The sequence below is a fragment of the Perissodus microlepis genome, chromosome 13, assembly GCF_051167445.1.
Source record: "Perissodus microlepis isolate ML-2025 ecotype Zambia chromosome 13, ASM5116744v1, whole genome shotgun sequence".
Lineage (NCBI taxonomy): Eukaryota > Metazoa > Chordata > Actinopteri > Cichliformes > Cichlidae > Perissodus > Perissodus microlepis.
The window spans coordinates 24,173,453-24,192,469 of NC_140473.1; the positions used below are offsets into that span (position 1 = coordinate 24,173,453).

General features: G+C 39.1%; 1 protein-coding gene and 1 long non-coding RNA gene across 5 annotated transcripts; one reads left to right on the plus strand and one right to left on the minus strand.

The window, feature by feature from the left end:
* Positions 1-680: 680 nt before the first annotated feature.
* Positions 681-15,812, minus strand: arhgef33 (Rho guanine nucleotide exchange factor (GEF) 33). Its single transcript, XM_084949286.1, has 17 exons — positions 15,721-15,812; positions 12,924-12,967; positions 10,975-11,139; positions 10,525-10,643; positions 9,952-10,100; positions 9,788-9,850; positions 9,191-9,317; positions 8,536-8,668; positions 5,325-5,432; positions 4,836-4,928; positions 4,423-4,571; positions 4,231-4,320; positions 3,749-3,927; positions 2,341-2,801; positions 2,025-2,249; positions 1,713-1,852; positions 681-1,559 (listed from the first exon to the last, which is right to left on the minus strand). The coding sequence occupies exons 1-17, from the start codon at positions 15,758-15,760 to the stop codon at positions 1,430-1,432; spliced, it is 2,415 nt and encodes an 804-aa protein (XP_084805412.1). The 5' UTR covers positions 15,761-15,812; the 3' UTR covers positions 681-1,429.
* Positions 4,940-15,872, plus strand: LOC146375199 (uncharacterized). Of its 4 annotated transcripts, XR_014802032.1 has the most exons (5): positions 4,942-5,182; positions 5,331-5,402; positions 5,523-5,808; positions 10,566-10,661; positions 15,767-15,872. It is a non-coding gene; the product is annotated as an uncharacterized LOC146375199 (long non-coding RNA). The 4 variants fall into 4 exon arrangements; XR_014802033.1 differs by lacking the exon at positions 10,566-10,661 and having other exon boundaries at positions 4,945-5,182; positions 15,767-15,838; XR_014802030.1 differs by lacking the exons at positions 10,566-10,661; positions 15,767-15,872 and having other exon boundaries at positions 4,940-5,182; positions 5,523-6,104.
* Positions 15,873-19,017: the final 3,145 nt, after the last annotated feature.

Consider the following 19,017-nt stretch of genomic DNA (forward strand, 5'->3'; position numbering starts at 1 on the left):
AAAATGAGTTTGCATGCAAGTTTGGATTTATGAAGCGTGTGTGGCAGCCTATTTTGTTGTCACCACCATGCCTATGTTAGTAAATCAGAATCATTCGTAACATATAGGCTTGATCAAGCTCCGTACAACTGATATTATCGTGGTGATGAAGTTGTAAAAGAGAAGTTCGCATCTCTAAGACAAAAAAAGAGAAAGTCTGACTGTAGAAATTAAATAATAGTGTCTGATATTCAATGGTTAATGTGAAAAACAACCTGACAAGGAGAAAATGGGTGGAGGGCAAGGACCATGTAAGACATTTACTGCAGTAAAAGAAAAATCTAGATCTGGCATTTACGAAATGGTGCCAAGAAATTATTTTGTAAGCAGCCTGTACACGCAGGTTTGTGCATACAAGCTGTAAATTAGTAAATGAGGCCCAGTTACCTCAAGCATAGCAGCAAAACGTCTACATTATGGCTGAAGAATAAAGTTTCAGAATTATTGCTGGAAAGGTGGAAATAGTGAATCGTGGGATGTATTTAGTTTTTAGTGTCACCAAAGTTTGTCTTCGTAAGTTTGTCTTTGAGATTGTCCAACTGTTGTAGAAAGTTGGGAGTGATATTACTCTGTTTTCAGACTGAGTGTTTTAATCTTAGTAATTAAAAAATTAGGGGAAAAGAACCAGATGAGCCACAAATTATACAGCCTGGACCTTTATTCAAAATTCTGACATTCTTCTTTCTTCACAAAACAATTCATAGAAATAATCATCACAATGACAAAAATGTACATTACTGTCTTTCAGCAAAATGTTTAATCACGAACAAACATACACAGATTTTACCTGCTTAGTATTTGTTCTCCTGAGTATATGCAACAATGTAATTCTGGGTATTGCTTAAAATCATTAAGAAGACTGAAAGAAAGAAAGATGAGCTGGAGTGAAACTGTTTAAATCTGCAATACAACGTTTTTGTCAGGGTGGAAAAGAAAAAGGAACATGTTATGTGTCTGGAAGATTTTATAGAGGAAAGAAATGGAGTGAGACTTTTTACAGTGTGGGGCACCATTCATCACACATCTAAATGTTAACTGACACAAAATTATATTGTTTTTAACCATGGAGTCCTGTTTAATTTATGTTGTTTACTGCCTGTCTTTTTGCTAGTCTTGCGCTCTACAGCTTAACATAATAACACTGAATATTAGCAAAAGAGCTCAATATTTACTGTATAACCGCATCATATTTCACTCAGTGTGAAGGATTTTGTAATTGAAACATAAATCAGTTGCTTATATCTGTACAGTGTTTATACAGCGTCTATAAGTTTTAAAGAAAGGAAAAACAGCCTCTATTTTCTCTCATTAGTATATATGTATGATGTACATGCACGTATTATACAGCATCTTTGTTCATGTGTCACAGTGCCTGTTTGCAGAGCAGTGCTCATACAGCTGTGCCGCGGTTCATCTCCAGCTGGATCAGTTTGGGGTTTTTCCCCGGTGACTCATATTCACCATTATTTTGACTTTCTGGTGTCTTCTCACCTCCTTTCTCCTTTTTCTCATCACTAGTTCTGTTAGGAGGAAAGAAAAGGGTTTAAATTGAATACATGTTTTTCCTTTCAATCTTGCCTTCTTTTTGGCATCTTTGTTTCTTCAAGTTAAAGAAACTGCAGTGCCAAACCAGCCATGTGTCTAACTCCATGATGCTACACTATCTTTCTTACTTTTTCTTGAACAGTTTCTTGAAAGAGCTCCTAAAGCCTCCTTTGTCTTTGCGACTCCTCTCGCTGAAGGGGGTGTGGTTACTGTCCTCCGTCCCACTCCTCCACTTGGACTCATCGCCCCATGACTGGATTCCTGTGTCCTGATGTGGTTGAAAACAATATTTCAGTATTTACCAAGAAAATTAAGAAATAATACTAAAAATGTGATTTTCATGTTGTCAGGTTCTGTGGTTTTAATGTTAAAATGTAACAGGCAATTCCTGTACAGACATGATAATAGTTCTTTAATAATAGATGTTTGCTGAAACCCACTATGCTGAGCAGTCCATGAAGATCAGGGCTCTGCTTGTCACTGTCCGCTCTGTTCGCCAAGGGGGTCTGGACCTTACGGGAGGGGGTGGAACTTCCTTTGCTGCCTTTACTGCTCTGGCGCTCCAGTTTGGCATGGCTGCCCAATCCCACCCTTTGGAGATGGTCTGATAGAGGTCCACTGTCCAGACCACTCACTGTGTTCTCCATTTGCAGCCCATTCAGTGACTTAACAGCAGAGATGGCATACATGTCGATTATGAACACCTACAAAAATGATTCTTCAATATTTTTATATATCTCTTACAAATAAACTCACCTTGCTCTTACGTTGGCTGGCCTGAAGGGGGCGATGCTGATTGCGACGCATAAGAACAGCTTCGTCTGGAGAGACACAACCCCGGTTGGGCAGTTTGCTATAACCATTCCCTTGGCTTCCTATGTTGCCAAAAACATCGCGGGTAGTCGACACATTTGTTGCTATTCCGTGATGTGACGCTGGAGGGGCTTTTGGGCACTTCACAAAGGCAATGTCAATGGAGGAATCAGAAGAGGCAGAAGAACAGCGGTCCAACATAGAGGTGTCATGAAAAGAGCCTCCATCTTCTTCATAGAGGTTCCCCAGCCCAGGGGGATCTGGAGGAAGGAGAAACTCTCCGAGGGCATCTGCCAGAGCAGATCCCGGCTGAACCTGGCGGAACTCTGCAGGTCTGGGAGGTAGATGATGCTGGCACAACATCGACCTCTCAGAGGGCTCACTTTCTGGGATGCTGCCAAGACCTAAAAGCAAAAAAAAAAAAAAAAAAAACTGAATTGTTGACTGATGTAAAATAAGAACCAAAATGACAAGTTGGGGAAAAGGGAAGTTTGGGATATTTTCATCATGTCCCAAAAATAAAATTACTCTGGGGAATCATCTGTCTGATGCTGAATAAAATACTGTGATAGGAGATGCCCAAATACTGCTTTGGTTTTGTATTTAGGTTTTCTTAAAGAGGATGTGGTTAAAAAAAAATAATCATCAAGCCATCAAGCCCCAATCAAGCCACAAACAATGGATTTAAAACTATATAATGTAAAAGTTGACCTGGGACATGAGATAGATACCGATGAGTTTAACTCAATTGTGCCCTGGATTTTAATTTTACTTGACTCGGGTTTTTGATGAAATTGGTACTTCTTATTCAAAATGTGCACAGTAGTAAGCCAGTCGGTTGGCATGCTGACACCAGAGCATCCTGTGCGATAAACATCCTTTATAGTGGCCCTGTGTGCTGACGTTTTGAAGCTACACTTTTAAAAAAAAGTTCATGATGAAGTATGAAGTGTTGTCTGAGGATGTCTAAAAGGAAAGGTGTTAATTCCTGCTCCAAAGGGCTGCATTTGAATGCTGGGAGAGAACAAATTGAACTTGAAACATCCACTTTCCCACGCTGTAAAACTCCTTTCCACTATCATTGCTCTAGTCCAATCATCTTTCTGTTTCTCTTCTTCAATCAGCCTTTAAATTGCAATGCTCAACTTTCAGTCTCTCTTGCAGTCTCCTTTGTGCAATCCACCTCCTCCCCATTTCCACCTCACCAAAGCCCCCAACTTATCTTCATTACCGCCAGCATCTACACTCTGGGGGGGTCCTGCCCTTTTCCATTCTGCTGGGAATTCTTTATTTCGTTAAATCGCGTTCAGTTCCTTCTAATGATCTCCCCTTATTGAACTATTTTACTGACCTGTTGGTTTGTGGTTCCGTGAGTCCAGCTCATGGCTGAAGAAAGGGAGGCGGGAGGGCCACTCTGCATCATAGCAATGAGTTTCAGTTTCTTGGTCTCGGTCCCAATCTTGGAAACGGTGCGACTGAATCTGTTCCAGGAGACACTGCTTTCTGCGCCTCACCTGGTTGGCATGTTCCCTGCAGTGAAGAAACGAAGAAATAAACTTTGTTTACAGCAGCACCTGACAGCTTTTTACAGAAGAAATCAAGAAATACTGAAAGGTTACTGGACTGGTAGGAAAACATGGCGAGTATGGAACTGCTTTTATACCTATATTTTTTAAATGAGAAAGCAATAACAAATATTAAGCATTTATGTGTGTCTGTTGCTTTCCAGGAATAATCTACTTAGCTTTAACTCTTATTCATTTATTAATGTCTAACAGAAATGTCTGAGTCATGTAAACACTACATTAAAATCCCGGTAAACTGAATACTCACAGCATTGCACTGCTGCAAGGGTACGGTGAGCCAGTGTTGCTGGCTTGAATCCCACTCTCTACTGTCTTTAACAGCTGTTTCATGGTAGACCTGCAGGGGTGCACAGCACAGAGAACATTAAGCTCCTTCACACTGAAAATGTTTTGCTTAATGTTTCAAAGTTGATATTTTTCGAAGGATGGTAGTCCTGACCTCTTCACCTCCTTGCGGTTGAGCAGCAGAAGCTCCTGATTGTGCTGGAGGAGGTGGTGGTACTGTGTAGTAAAAGCCCTGAACTGCTGTATGCACACCAGCAGCAGATAGTAGTCTGGATGCTCTGCATCAGTCTGCCTCAGTAGTCCCTACACACACACACACACACACACACACACACACACACACACACACACACACACACACACACAGATAGACAATTTAAATATTCATACATCAGATTTAATCTTCAGTCATAATAATACTGAGTTGTTAATTGTCATTTTATTTCTGTTTCTGTTTTTACTGATAACCTTTTTCTGCATGGTTTCAGAGTATTGTATTTGTAATGAGTTTGTGTGTTGCAGGATATGGACATATAAGGACAATTCTGGCAGTGGTGTTGATCCAACCTGTAAAAGCAGCAGGTACTCAGGGATCCTCTGAACTGGCTGAAGCAGCAGAGTGTAGAGGGAGGGTTTGGATTCATCACCTGTTATGTCACTCTGATAGCAGCACCACACAGTCAAGCACAATGCAGCACAGATGGACCAATCAGCATCAAAGGGAAAAACACAGCAGGTGTAAGGACTGTGAATTCCGTGATTTGTCTGAAGCTTTTATATAGAACAAGGCTTGAAATGAAACTTGACAGGGCTTCCAGATACTTAAGTTACCTCCACTCAAGCAATTCTGAGAGTATCTGAGAGTTAAATCAGAAATCGACAGATATGCTGGCGTTTCTTTGGTGATATGAGCTGTAAGTTTCTGGATTTTTTTTGTTTTTAGAAGTATGCTGGTATTCTTTTTCATCCTGTCCTCCCTGCTCTGCCCCGTCATGTTACATTCTGTGCTTTTAAATTTAATATCAAAACCTGTCATATTTCACATTTTTCTGTTACCTCAAGCAAGGCCGAAGACTTCATGGAGCTGGAGGCCAGCATGTTGACAACTGACAGACAGTCTGGAAGCTCCTTCAGGTAGGACACATAAAAATCCAAGAAATCACTCTGGAGGAAGAAGGAGAGATATACTGCCTGAGTTTGCATGCTCTTTATATACACTGGAGACCTTCTGCATTTCTCTCTACCTCCATTTAGTGCATGAAACACTTCCCTGCACTATCAAATCTGCACAGATTGGGATGACAGAGTGCTGAAGGAGAGTCATGCTGAGACACACTCGTGGGGATGCAAGACTGCACAGGGAAGCTACAGCTGGGAGTACGGCCAAGTCTTTAGAGCACTGGCAGACACCTTGGAGAAGGATGAACTGAAAAAGCAACAGACTCGTGGGACACCCATCCCATAAATCCAGTTCATCTAGCAGGGAGAAAAACCACTCTCCTCCAAGAAGATCAACAGCACCCTCCTGCAGACTGCACAGGTATGGGATATGAGGGTGGACCTGGGGAATAAACTATACTTCCACCTGCCAATATTCTGACAAAGGAAAGAAGATGATCCTAATAGGACTGCCAGTCCCACTGGAGGATGGATGCAAGGAAACCTCTGTGAGGAAAACCACTAATTACCATGATCAGGGCTAACAGTGCAGGATGGCAGATCTGACTGTTCTCAGCTGAAATTGTTACAGAGGTTTTCACTGCTTGGGCTGCTGGAGAATGCTTAGTGGTCTGAAAGTAGCAGGAAGAGAGTGGATGATAGCAGCACACAGGTTGGTGGTGGTGGTGGTGGTGGTGGTGGTGGGGGGGGGAAGCATCTTGCTCTAGAATAGGTGTGAGCTGGAAGCCAGGAGAACGATTGGGATAGACCTGCCAAGAAGGGGACCTTGTGCTCAAGGAAGGTTAGAAACCATATGATTGGATCGTTTTATGGCTGAAAGCTACAGTCACAAGTTAAGAGACTAAAGACATAAGCACTTTGCATATATGAATTTGAATGTGTTTATAACCCATCATCACACATTTTACACCTCCAACCTTCACTGTCAGATTAGTGTAAACAGTTTGTATCCTCATATGGTTGCCATCATGTCCTTAATACATTTTTTGAAAATTTTTTGAAAAACCAAATCCACCTTTTTTGTGTCCAGGTGAGAAAAAGCTTGATTCAACCAGAATAACCCTATGCAATAATTTTACATAATGAGATAAAGTTAAAAACTATGTGAGCTCGTGATTACAAACTTCTGTTAATACTTTTTGTTTCTTTTTGCTGCTATTTTCCTTCTTCTTCAAACAGCCGTAAGTGCAGCCCCATAATGCACCACGAATCGCCACAAATCCCTGTTTTTCAATTATGGTTGGTTACTTTTAGGGGGCTGCAATCAATTACAGCATTTCCTCCCACTCACTCAGCCAGCAGACCATAGTTGTCTTTAATATGACGACACCACATGCTTCTGGCTTTCAGCTGTGTCTTCGCTCCGATAATATAGCTAAACATTCAGTAATAAATTTTTATTGCTTTACATCTGCTCATTAAGGGTTTTGTTTTTTGTTTGTCTGATTTTGGGGGGGGGGGTTTGGCCTTTTTGTATTAGTAATGGTTACCAGACTGTAATGGACCCCCTTTTTTGCTTTCAGATCTGTCCTAATTCTTCATTGAATATATTCAACAAGGTGCTGGAGCCATTTATCAGATGTTTCGGTCTGTATTGACATGACAGCATCTCACAGTTACTGCACATTTGTCAGCTTCACATCTATAATGTAAACTGGATGGAGCGTTATCCTTGGTTATAAAAGGGTGGACATGGTCAGCAACAATTCTCAGCTGGTACTAAATCGCCCAAGGCATGCCAAGCAAATATCCCCCACACTATTACCAGACTACCAACAGCCTGAACAGTTGATACAAGGAAGGATGGATCCATGTATATATATTGTTCACCAAAAATTCTGATCCTGCATCCAAATGAAACAGCAGCAATTGAGACTCACTGTGACGGTCCTGGGTCAGTGAGCCAGCGTTTTGTGTATTATTATTGTATAATTTCTTTGTGGTTTGATTTCTAGTGTTTAGTATGGGTTTAGTTCTGTGCCAGTCTGTTTCCTGTTTTATTTTGAAGGTCAGTGTCTCCGGTCATTGTATTCTCTTTTGTGTCCCTCAGTCTCGTCAGGTTTGATTGCTCCCAGCCGTGCTCCCCTTGTGTGTCTCATTTTTGTGCTACTGCCTTTTGTATTTAAGCCCCGTGTTCCCCGTGCTTAGTGTCACGTCGTACCCTCATTCTGGCCTGTGTGTTTAGTTTCCAGTCCAGTTTCCAGCCCTCCTAGTTTTGTTCTGTTTTTGACGTTTGCCTGCAATAAAGCAGTGGACTTTTGAGTTTAAGTTCTTCCTCCAGGAGTCTGCATATTGGGTCCTTTTTCCTGCCTGTCGGCACACAGCCATGACACTCGTCACACCAGGCAATGTTTTTCCAGGCTTCTATTGTCTATTTTTGGTATTCTCATGTGAATTGTAGCCTCATTTTCCAATTCTCAACCGACAGACCACCACTATCTGCTGTTTCAAAGTTTGATATGTTGTGCATTCAGAGACACATAACTTGATTTTAACAAGTTAGTATATCCTTCTTATCAACTCAAAGCAGTCTGGCCATTCTCCTCTGACCTCTGACATCAACAAGGCATTTTCACCCAGAGAACTGCTGCTCACTGGATATTTTCTCTAAACCCTAGAGATGATTGTGTTGGAAAATCATAGCAGATCAGCAGTTTGTGAAATACTCAGACCAGTCTGTCTGGCACCAACAACTATACTATATACAAAGTCACATAAATCACCTTTTTTCCCAGTCTGATGCTTTCTTTGAACTTCTGCAGGTCTTGACCAATTCTAAATGCCTAAATACACTTAAAAGATTCCTATATTATTTCAAACATAGCATAGAAAAACAAACTGCGCAGGCTAAGAAAGCTGAAAAGGAAGTCCATGAAAGATAGATTCAGATAACTGATATTGAATCAACACCTTATTAGAAAAATGGAGGGAGTGCATATGTAGCGTTCACTGCCTGCTGGTTTAAAAGATGTTAAGAATTCAAAGACTTTCATTTTATTTACCAGTAGATGGTGCTCACATCAAAAAGGACAATATCCACACTTGCATTGCTGTCACATTTCGTTTTGCGCTCTCATTCTGTTTTTACCTCTTTACTTGTAAGCCTCATGAATATATCTCCCATGATGCCTTGCCACTGGCATTTGAGCACACGTTCTTGAAGAGTATGAAGGAGCTCAAGGTGCTGCTGGATCAGAAACCTCAAAGAGCTGGGAAATGGACTAAAAGTAGAACAAAAGGCAGCAGATGTTAGAAACATCAACATTCCTACAAAACGTGAGAAAACCTGCATTTGTGTCAATTAGTGTGCCATCTTGTGTGGCAGACATCTGACAGCAGGATAAGCAATTTAAAACAAATGCAATCATTCACAAATAACATTTGACCCAGTTCAGCAATGGCACCATTTCACTGGCGCTTTTAGTCATTGGGAGCACGTGTGCTGAAGCTAAGCAGTGATTGCATTAACAAGCTGTGTGGAGTCTCTTTAACAGAGTGTCTTCTCTGGTGTTTACAATGTGCCTTTATTTAATTTGTTTATTTCCTGTTCACCCATCACTGCAAGCACTCAAATTAGATCAGGAATATATTCTTGTGAGTGTTGATTTGTGTGTCTCTGTGTGTGTATCAGGTAGGGGTTAGTGGTGGCTGGGACATTTCTTCTTTCCAAAAAACTGCTTTACATGTCTTTTTCTTCAATTATCAGTCTGAATTGAGCCATCTTAGGGTGTCAGCAGGCTTACCGTTTGTCTTTGGAAGTGAGGGCTTCTGATCCGTTAAAGGAGATGTTTGCCTTCAGAAGCAGAGAAAGGTGGGACACGTAAACCCTCTCAGACTCCAGCAGCTCCAAGGCTGCTCTCTGTCTTTTATCTGCACATACAGAACACAATCTACTTTAAACTCTGAGAATAAAGAGGATTATTCTATAACCATAAAAGACAGACAACTGCAAAGGGGGCCAGGCTTACTGGCTGGCCTTTACTACCTGTGTATAATATTTTTTGTAATATGCACCTGTTATAAAACCTGCCATCAAACATAAGGCAAAAGCTGGTTAAAACACCTTTTTATATGGTCATGTATGTTGACTAAAATCCCATTTTAACAATTATATTTATATATTGAGTTTTGCTTAAATTAAAAAGAGTGGTGAAACTCCTACCCATAGTTCTGTCTGGAGGTGGTAAAATCCACCTACTTCTGCCTTTAAACTTCCTCTGACTACCAAGTAATGCATGATTCAGGATGTAAAAAGAGACTGTGGTTTAGTGGGTTTGTGCATAGATATGTGGACTACCCGCAGTAGTATGTTTATCTGCAGAAACAGGTGTATTTCTTACTTATTTCAGTCTGACTATTGGTCTCAGGACACGATCTTTGCTGGTCCTGCTCAGACGTGGAGGCTGCAACACACAAACACTAGTATGAGCAAACTGCCTCTACGAGCCGGTCATTTTCTCGCTTACACTCTTTGCATAGTAAATGTTGAAATACACAGACTCACTCTGAGTCGACGTGGTGCTCCTCGGCGGTGACCCGCTGCTCTGCATATTGGGGAAAAAGTGCTGAATACCACTGAGCTCTGATTGGCTGGGCACGCAGATGTGTTCATCACTGGATGCTGTCAGCACATCAGCCTTGGAGCTCTTTCTGCTAATGGCCCGATCAGCACAGGTGAAGGAGAATTAAAAAGAGCGCTTATTTGACAAAGTTACATATGAAAGTTGAACTTTTTGGGTCACCATTAGGGAGCTGAGTGGGATGATTGAATGATTACTGTGAATAATTTTTATATCAGAATCAGAATCAGAAAGGGTTTTATTGCCAAATGTTGAGCAGGTTTACAACATTAGGAAATTGCTGCGGTGCTTAGTGCAAACATACTGTCATAAATAACGCTTAAATAGACATGAGAAAAAATAAAATAAAATAAATAAAATAAAAAATAATAATAAGAATTAAAAGTGCTAAGTAGATAGATATATACATGATATATACATGAGTGCAGGTGGTGATCAGTGCCAATGCGTGTACATTTATTAAAACTAGCACCTTTTTCAAAATGTTGCAGCCCTACCTGTGTGGAACTGACATCATATCTTTGTTTTCTGAGTGCAGCAGTTCTATCCTCTTCTGAACGTCTCTTTGTCTGCTGGAAATGTCCCTGATGTGGAACAACGCCACATTCAGCTCCTCCTGCAAGAAGATTAAAAGGTGCCAGTAGTTTTACTTTGGTAGACTGGGAAAGTCACTATGCTGAAATGGGAAGTACCAGGGTCAGATTTTAAGGGGAGAATTTGGGATTTAAATCCAAAAGCGAGAATTTCTCGTATGCATGCAAATTTTAGCAACATTGAACTGCCTGTTGAAAAGAAGTGTGAGAGTCTGAAAGAGTTGCCTTCCTGCCTAATTAAATTAGTTTACAGTTCAACAGAGTCCAAGTCAGATGTTCTAAATTATGTTTCAGAGGCCACACCAAGAGTAGACTGTGTATGTGTGTGTTTTTACTGTCTAGCTCCTCCAGCACCTTAAATGTGTTGAGCGTGTTCTTGAGGCCCATTATCTTATCATCCACATCAGTCTGATGGGCCTGCAGCTTCTCTTCCAAACCGTGGTCCTTTTGATGCAGCTCGCACAGCTCCCCCAGCGCCGCCTGGAGCCCCTCGCGCAGCTCAACCACCAGACCCCACAGCTGCATCACAAGGAGCAGTTTAACATGTTATGTTTTCACCAGTGTGCTTAAGGGTGTGTCAAATTAAAAGAGAAACAACTGAGGAATTCAAAGTTATACAAATGAGAAGGAGCTCGGTATCGATGCTTCTCTAAGTTCTTTGATTTGATCCATCTGATTATTTACCTGAAGGTATTTGTAGGTTGAATCCATTTTTCATTTCTTTAACCAGACAGTTTAGACGTTATTTCATTTGTGCTATATTTTAAGATAGTACTGTGAGTTCTTTGTGGCCTTCGGGATTTCACTGATGATTTTGGCTCCATTTTTTAACTTCTATTTTGCCAATTTGCTCCAACTTTGTTACACTTGATTCTTTGTGCTTTTGGTGCATTTTGACTTGTTTTGTGCTGTTTTTTTAAACCCTTATCATTATGTTAACCTTTCCCTGATTACATTCCATACATAGAGAAATCTTTATCTTGCTTTGTTTTTTCTCTGCTCTTCCATTCTTAGTTTTCTCATGCATAGCTGATTGAATTTACTTCACGGGCATAACTGAATCAGCTCATGAGAACATTACATGGGTTTTGCAGCTCTCTCTTGTCCTATCTTTCCATCGCTCTCTTGCTTTTCTTTTTCTCTTGGTCATGTGAAAGGCATCAAGCAGGAAACTCAATAGACCATCTGTCCTGTTTGCCTTATTGCTCTTATTCCTGTGTAATAGCTGACTATGCGTCTATACACCTGGAGGCTACAGCTCTAAGGAGTGGCTAAATAATGATTCATAGAAGCATCTGCATCTACTGCAATGCATAGATCTTAGTATTTACTCGTATCAGTTGCCAATATTGAGTTTAGTTAACCTGAATAAGAGTGTTATTTAAATAATACTTAAGAGAGCATGATGTGCTAAAGTGAACTCAATTTGGAGACTGAATTCTTATACTGTACAAGTGAGTCCTGTACTACAAAATATTCCACAAGGGTTTGAAAAATATCTTAACCATAAGTCAAGTTTTAAGCTTTCACATCCTCTGTGAGTAAATAAGAGCTTTTGTTAAAATGTGATGAGACCTGGTGCAAATTTAAAAGAGCTGAAACTTTATTTAAAAAAAACTTTGTAAACAGCATTTTTCTTGTGTGCTCTGTTCACTTTTGGTAGTCCATACTCATTGTGATGAAAATGCTTCACTATCTCGGGCAATATGCTGTCTTCTGATTTGGGTTATTTGTCTGCAGAGTCCAACATTGGATAACTCACTCTTCTTGCTCTTTGTTTCAATTCATCATAAAATAAAACCAATTAAATATTCTTAAATTTAAAAAGTGTGAGGCACAGTGAGTCTAAATGTCAGCACTGGTTATGTTGATATCTTGAGCAAAATCTACTCTAGAATAAAACTATTTTAAGACAGAATTACTGACTAGATAAGTTCAAAGATTAGATTATATTGACCTTTGTGTTTTAAGCTACAGGCAGTTTATCAGTAACTTAAGAGCACAGTGTTTGCTCAAAGTCACCAACACAAAATCTATTAAAAAAGTAAATAATAAAATATAAAAGTTTTACTATTTAAAGAAACATCTTGTCGCTTCTTCTGATAAATAGTGACAGAAAGGCTCGGTTGTTAATAGACAATTTAAGTCACAAACCAAATATTATGTAATTTATTGGTAACTTGTCTAAATGAGCTTGTTCTGATTTGATAAAGCTGGGATTATTCATGTTTTTTTTAGCTCACCCATTATGAGTTATAAACAAATAAATATGAAGTGTGAAGTGTTTAAAAGTAATTGATTACCTGAGAAATCCCCTGGCTAGCTTCTTCAACATTTCCCTCTGTATCTAAGGAGAAAACATGAAAAGCTGAGTGTGGTGTCCACACAACATCTGCTAAATTTCTGTGAAAATGTTGATTAAATCCACTGTTAAGCGTTTGTTTGTTAAGCAAGTATGGAAAAGGCATGAAAGAGACTGCCACAAGAAAACCCCTTTTTCCCCACCACATGTAAATTAACAGTTTATTTACCTTTTCTTTCTCAGACATTTAACACATCATGTAAGATTAAGTTCAAAGAATTTCTACTTGTTACATCGATAATTGGCATCGCTAACAGATTATTTATCACACTTATTCAGGACAAAAGACCACAGAAAACAGGTTTGGTTCATGCATCTCAAAAAAAAGTAGAATAAATATAAATTACACAGATGATATTCTATAAGATAACAAACTTTTAATATATTTTTTATATACAAGAAAAGTTTCTCCTCATATTATCTGACTCCAAAAAGTTCAGTGAGTTTCACGTTTGGTCTTGAATCATAAAATTCGGCGTAACTGTTAAATGCTCTGAATTACAGAGAATTGTGATCATGTAATTTCAACAAACTGTAAACGTCAAATGAATTTCAACCCACTCAAATATAGTTTAAAAAAGCCTGTGCCGTGAGCTTTCTCTGTCGTGTGATTAAAGTCATTAATGTCTGCATTAAACTCTTTTCATCAACCCCAGTGTAACCTAAAGTTGTATCCACATGTGACAACTTAACTTCAACCAATTACAGGGAAAGTAACTGCTGGTGATGCAAAGTGGGCGGGATTCAACAAGGTCCATTCACTCCAATGGACCTTTTTTCTACTAGCATTCACTTACTCAAGGGTTCTGTTGAAGGCAAGCAAATTACTACCAATAAGGGAACAGGATACCCTTGATTGACATAATGTGGTAGTAAATATATTAGAAGGTTACCTAGGTAACGGGTAATCTGAAACCTCTGCACACGGTCGACTGTAAAGCAATGCACGACAAGCAAATTGCTTCCAGTGTGGTGACAGCTTGAGAGCTTGACTACCATGCCATATGTCAATCAATAGTATTCCTCACTCTCATTGGTAGTCACTTACATTGCTGGTCTTGAAGTCTATCACGAGTCATGCTCACTTCACATCACCAGCATCTTTTCATCTGTAGTCACTTGGTGATCACCACATTGCTGCAAATTGCTTTCAGCATCACGGCAGCTTCAGACTTAGTGTGTAAATTTATATTATTCACCGTTCAGCGTGTCTGCATTTCCCATGTTAAAGGTAAAAAAACAAAAACATTGCAGTGTGGTTCATGGCAAATTCTTCATGCATTTGGGCACAGTTGATGGTTATAGAAAAGTACAATGCTTGTGTCTGTTGCGAAAATGTCACAGGTCGAGGCTACTGTCAAAACTGCACGGGGTCATACGAAACACGTTTTACATATATCATCATGCATAAGTGATGAGGAGCACGAGCACAATATGAGTAACACTTCTCATCCGTGAAAGAGCAAAACAAGGAATGTGTCCCACAATGAAGACTCTCTGTCAAATTTCCTCTGGCATTTTGAGTTTGTGCTTTTGGCTTCAGCTGTTTCAGGCCAAAAAATTGACGTCAACATGTTACATCAACATCTGTCCCAGAGTGACCTCAACAGAAGATGCAAAAAATATTTAAATTTATTGCCATCAGGAAACCAAAAGGATTTTGTTCTCTAATTTGAGCTTTAACAAGAAAGCAAGTGACATTTTGATGTTGCTTCTGCACTGTATGTCTCATTTGGTAACAAGTAGCAACAACTGTCTGGATAGTGAGACATATTTTTGGTATAGCATTGGACTGCGTGTTTAGTTCATCTCATACACGCTGGCTTTGTTCTCCAAACAAACTGAAATCACAGCTTGCGTTCAGCTGGTAACCAACAATCAGGACAAAAAGGTCAAAGCTGCGTTTGGTGTACTTTAGCGTTGATGTGAAACAGCAGACATTTTGGCTTGTGAAAACAGGAAACAAGCTGGAGTAATTGATAACATTAAAATCATACACATCCCATTTAGGTAAACCCTTCTAAGGTTCTTGACCCTGCTTGAATTAAATGAAGGCTAATTAAAATTATTTTTGTGGGTCACAATCTTGATGTACTGTTAAAATAAATTTAAAAAATTAAATAACTAAATAATCCCTGTTTAATACCCATATTAAATACTTAAAAATTAAGCATTTTACAAAAATATCATATTGTTATTTATATGTGCTCACCAGGCTTTATGTTTAAGGTTTGTTTTACAACACTACTGCTGCTCATTGGTTTTATCCCTGTATCATACATTTTGTGGTCTTTGCAGATGCAGCTGGTACAAAAAAGGCAAAGTAGCTTTGTGGCTGGTTATGCAAATTTTGGTATCACAGCCCAGTAAATATTTCAGGACTGATTGAAATGTAAAGGAATGATGAAAAAAAAGAAGAAAATCTGATATATGCAAGAAAAAAATTTCATTTTGCACTGCCAAAATATTCTTTTTGGTTTTGCCCTGTCTTACTTTACTTTACTAAGCGTTCCTTATTCTTTTATATGTCCTCATAAATTTAGTATATTAACCTGCTGGTCTGAAAACACACATAATAAAGAGGATATCTTGAATTTTGACAAGCTGTAAGTAGCAGTTTCTAGACAAAGACTAAACATTTGGTTTTTGAAAGTAAGAATAAACTGAATATTATGCATATTAGCTGCAAATACTTGTTTGAAACATCTCTTCAGAAGTTTTTTAAATGCTCATTTTACCTTCTGTCTTTTCCTCTGTTTCTGTTTTCTCACTCTCCATGTTCAGATAATCCTGGCCAGTCTGGTTCAGTGTACTTCACAGCTGTCCAGTTCTGAAGTCCCTTTTCCAGCTCTGAATGACCTCACTCTGCTTCTCTGCCTCCCTCTCTTCTGAGCAACCCTATCTCTCGCTGTGATCGTTCACTTTCTCTTGTCCAAAGCATGTGAGTCCTATGATTTCGCTTTCGTACAAAAAGGTCCTTGTCTTCAGAGAGTGGAAGGATGGAGGGGAAAGATCAGGAGGAGAGAGAGAGAGAGACATTTGTTCATCATAAAGTCACATACTGTAGCCAACTCATTAGATTTAAGGAGGCGTGACTGGTTGCTAATGAGGATGGTTTACACAGCTGCACTGAACAGAGAACGCCTGAAATGGACATTCCAGTTGTTGTGGTGCATATAGGTGCTGGAAGTAGTGTTGTAGTCTCATGCAATATATGGTCTCACTCTAGGCCAGTTCTAATAAAGTGTCTTTTCTACTCCTTTTTTAAAAGACCACTTAGGGGGAGGGCAAAAGCTTTAAACCTAAAACCTACAGTATATCTTTTATTCACTTGATTTTTAGCTCCATTTTGGTCTCAACCAACCCTTGAGGGGCTTTTTGGCTCACAAAACAGTGAGGCCTGGGAGCTTGAGGGTCCTGCACAGTATCTTTGCTGTTCCTAGGACTGTGCTCTTCTGGACAGTGATCTTTATATATTTATGTATAATATATATATAATATAATGATGCTAAATATGAGGTCAACAAATGTTGTACTTGGAAGTTAAACAGTTGTTGATGAGGTTAAGGTTTTGCATAATAATTTTTTATGTCAACAATTTACCAATTTTACAGTTTTAACCTGATTTGTAAAAAAAAATTCTATCTATCTAAAATTGGTAAATTGTTGACATAAAAAATTATTATGCAAAACCTTAACCTCATCAACAACTGTTTAACTTCCAAGTACAACATTTGTTGACCTCATATTTAGCGTCACAGCTTTTTGCTGACACGAGCCTGTGTTTGTGTTCCTGTCAGCGCTGTGACATCACCGTATTGTAAGTCTGTCTTCATGACTGTCTGCTTCTTGTCACACAGACAGTACGGTTGTCTTTCTTTTCTCTCTCGCTCTCTGTGTCGGAAACAACAAAGCCTGGAGACAAACAGCTCAGCTGCTCCTCATTTCAACAACAAACCTGTGTTTGAAGGTTACATCCTTCCCACACATCATCTGATTCTGTGGTTACATGTGAGCATGTGGACGGGGAATGTAATGTTCATTCCTCTCTACACAGAAACAAAACAGAACTTGTTTTATTCACCAATAATTGAGTTTGGAGAAAATGCAATTTTAATGATTTGTTAACTGGACCCTAAAAATCAATTTATTTGCAGTGTCACAAAGCAAAAGTTTAAAGTTCAAGTGTTACAAATCTCATGTTTTAATATTGAAATTGTAGTAAATCTAGCGTGTCTCCTCTGTGTAATGACAATTAATTTGAGTAAATGTACAGAAAGTCACGTGATACAGCAGTCTGTGAAACATGTTTGGTTTTGGGGATTGGATTATGATTTAATGCAATCTTTGATGGTTTTTATCTCAAACTTGGACAGGTTTCATCATGTTGTGATGATAGCTCTGAGCCATCATCACAGGATGATCTTCTTTAGAAAAATGTTTTTTGGTATTGATCTGAAGAAATAATGTCCTCCAATTGTCATATTTATTGTGCAAGGAAACTACTTCTTTGACCTTTTCATGTTCATATGTTTTACATTAGTTTGTCTGGTGCAGGGATTACAGCACAAAAACTGGAAAACTTTTTCAGGCACTAATAATAAGTAAGCTGTTGTGTCCAGCGTCTGACTCTAATAGAATAAGAGACTCGGTCAATGAGGAGCACGATGGAAAAAACTCTTTCGTTGTGATAACTGACTGAGGTTAGATTATTATCTGGGCAAAACAACTGCTGCACAACCTCACAAATGCTAGAATTTAATTTCTCTAACATGTGTATGCATTCATGGTAAAAAGAGAGTATGTCCTCCTTCAGTTCTAAGGTTTTTGTGTATCAGGACATAATGAAAAAAAATCATCTGGTCCTCACCAGGTTCTAACAATATTTAAACACAACCTCAGGTGAACAGCAACATTATAGATTACCCTGTATTGTTATTTATTTGACAAAAAACAAGCCAAAATACTAAATGCACCCCACAATTCAGCAGTAAAACCACATTTAGCAGCAATAACTTGAATTAACTGTTTTCTGTATGACTGTATCATGACTGTATGACTCTTCTTTTCAATGTTGCTTCAGTTCGTTGAGACTTGTAAGCATTCATTCGTACACAGCTCTTCATACAAGTTTCACCACAGCATATCAATCAGATGAGCTCTGGACTCTCACTGGGCCATTGCAAAACATTGATTCTTGTCTTTTCTTCCTGGCGACCATTCTAAACAAACCATTCTTGTTCAGTCTTTTTTGTCAGCCTTTTTCTAGTTTTGCAGTCATGAACTCTAACATTTAACATGGTAACTGTTGCATGTAGAGTCTGAGATGGAAGCGTTTTTTGTAGTTTCTCTGGCCTTGGGTTGAATTCACTCTTAGAAAGCTTGATTATGTGAACAATCCATCTCACTGTAGCATGATGGACTTTGAAGTGTTTAAAATGGCTTTATAATCTTTCCCAGCTTCAGGCCTCCAAAGTGTCCAAAGTTTACTATGCATGGTCACACTTGCTAATGGTCACTTAGTCAACTGCACTACTGCGTCATCCTGCTTCTGTAAGGAAGCACTGTGTCATGACATGTAAAACTTTAGAATTAAAAGAGGGTGCACTTGCTTTTTTACCATGACTGCATGTGGTATATGGGAGCTTTTTATCTTGAATGAGAAGCGATTGATTTCTGGGCATCTGTGTAAAAAACACTCAAACTGAGAAATAGGTAAAAAAGTATCCAGGTTTTGAACCGGTGGTTAACAAGCTGCTCTTTTCAGTAATTGTTAATGGTTCTTCACTACACTTTAAGCATGTATCTTTGTCCTTAGAGGAATGAACTATACGGGTTAGGGGTTAGTGTATTTGCTTTCCAGAGTCCCAGGCAGGTTAATCCAGTCATACTTGCAGTTTTGGTCCTCTAAACTATTATAAACATCTTGCACTATGACAATGCCTCAAATAGTCCAAATACAGGCATGATAAGTTTATTGGTGAGTCTAAATTGTGCTTTACGTGTGAAGTGCTTTAAAGTGGTTTAAGTGTATA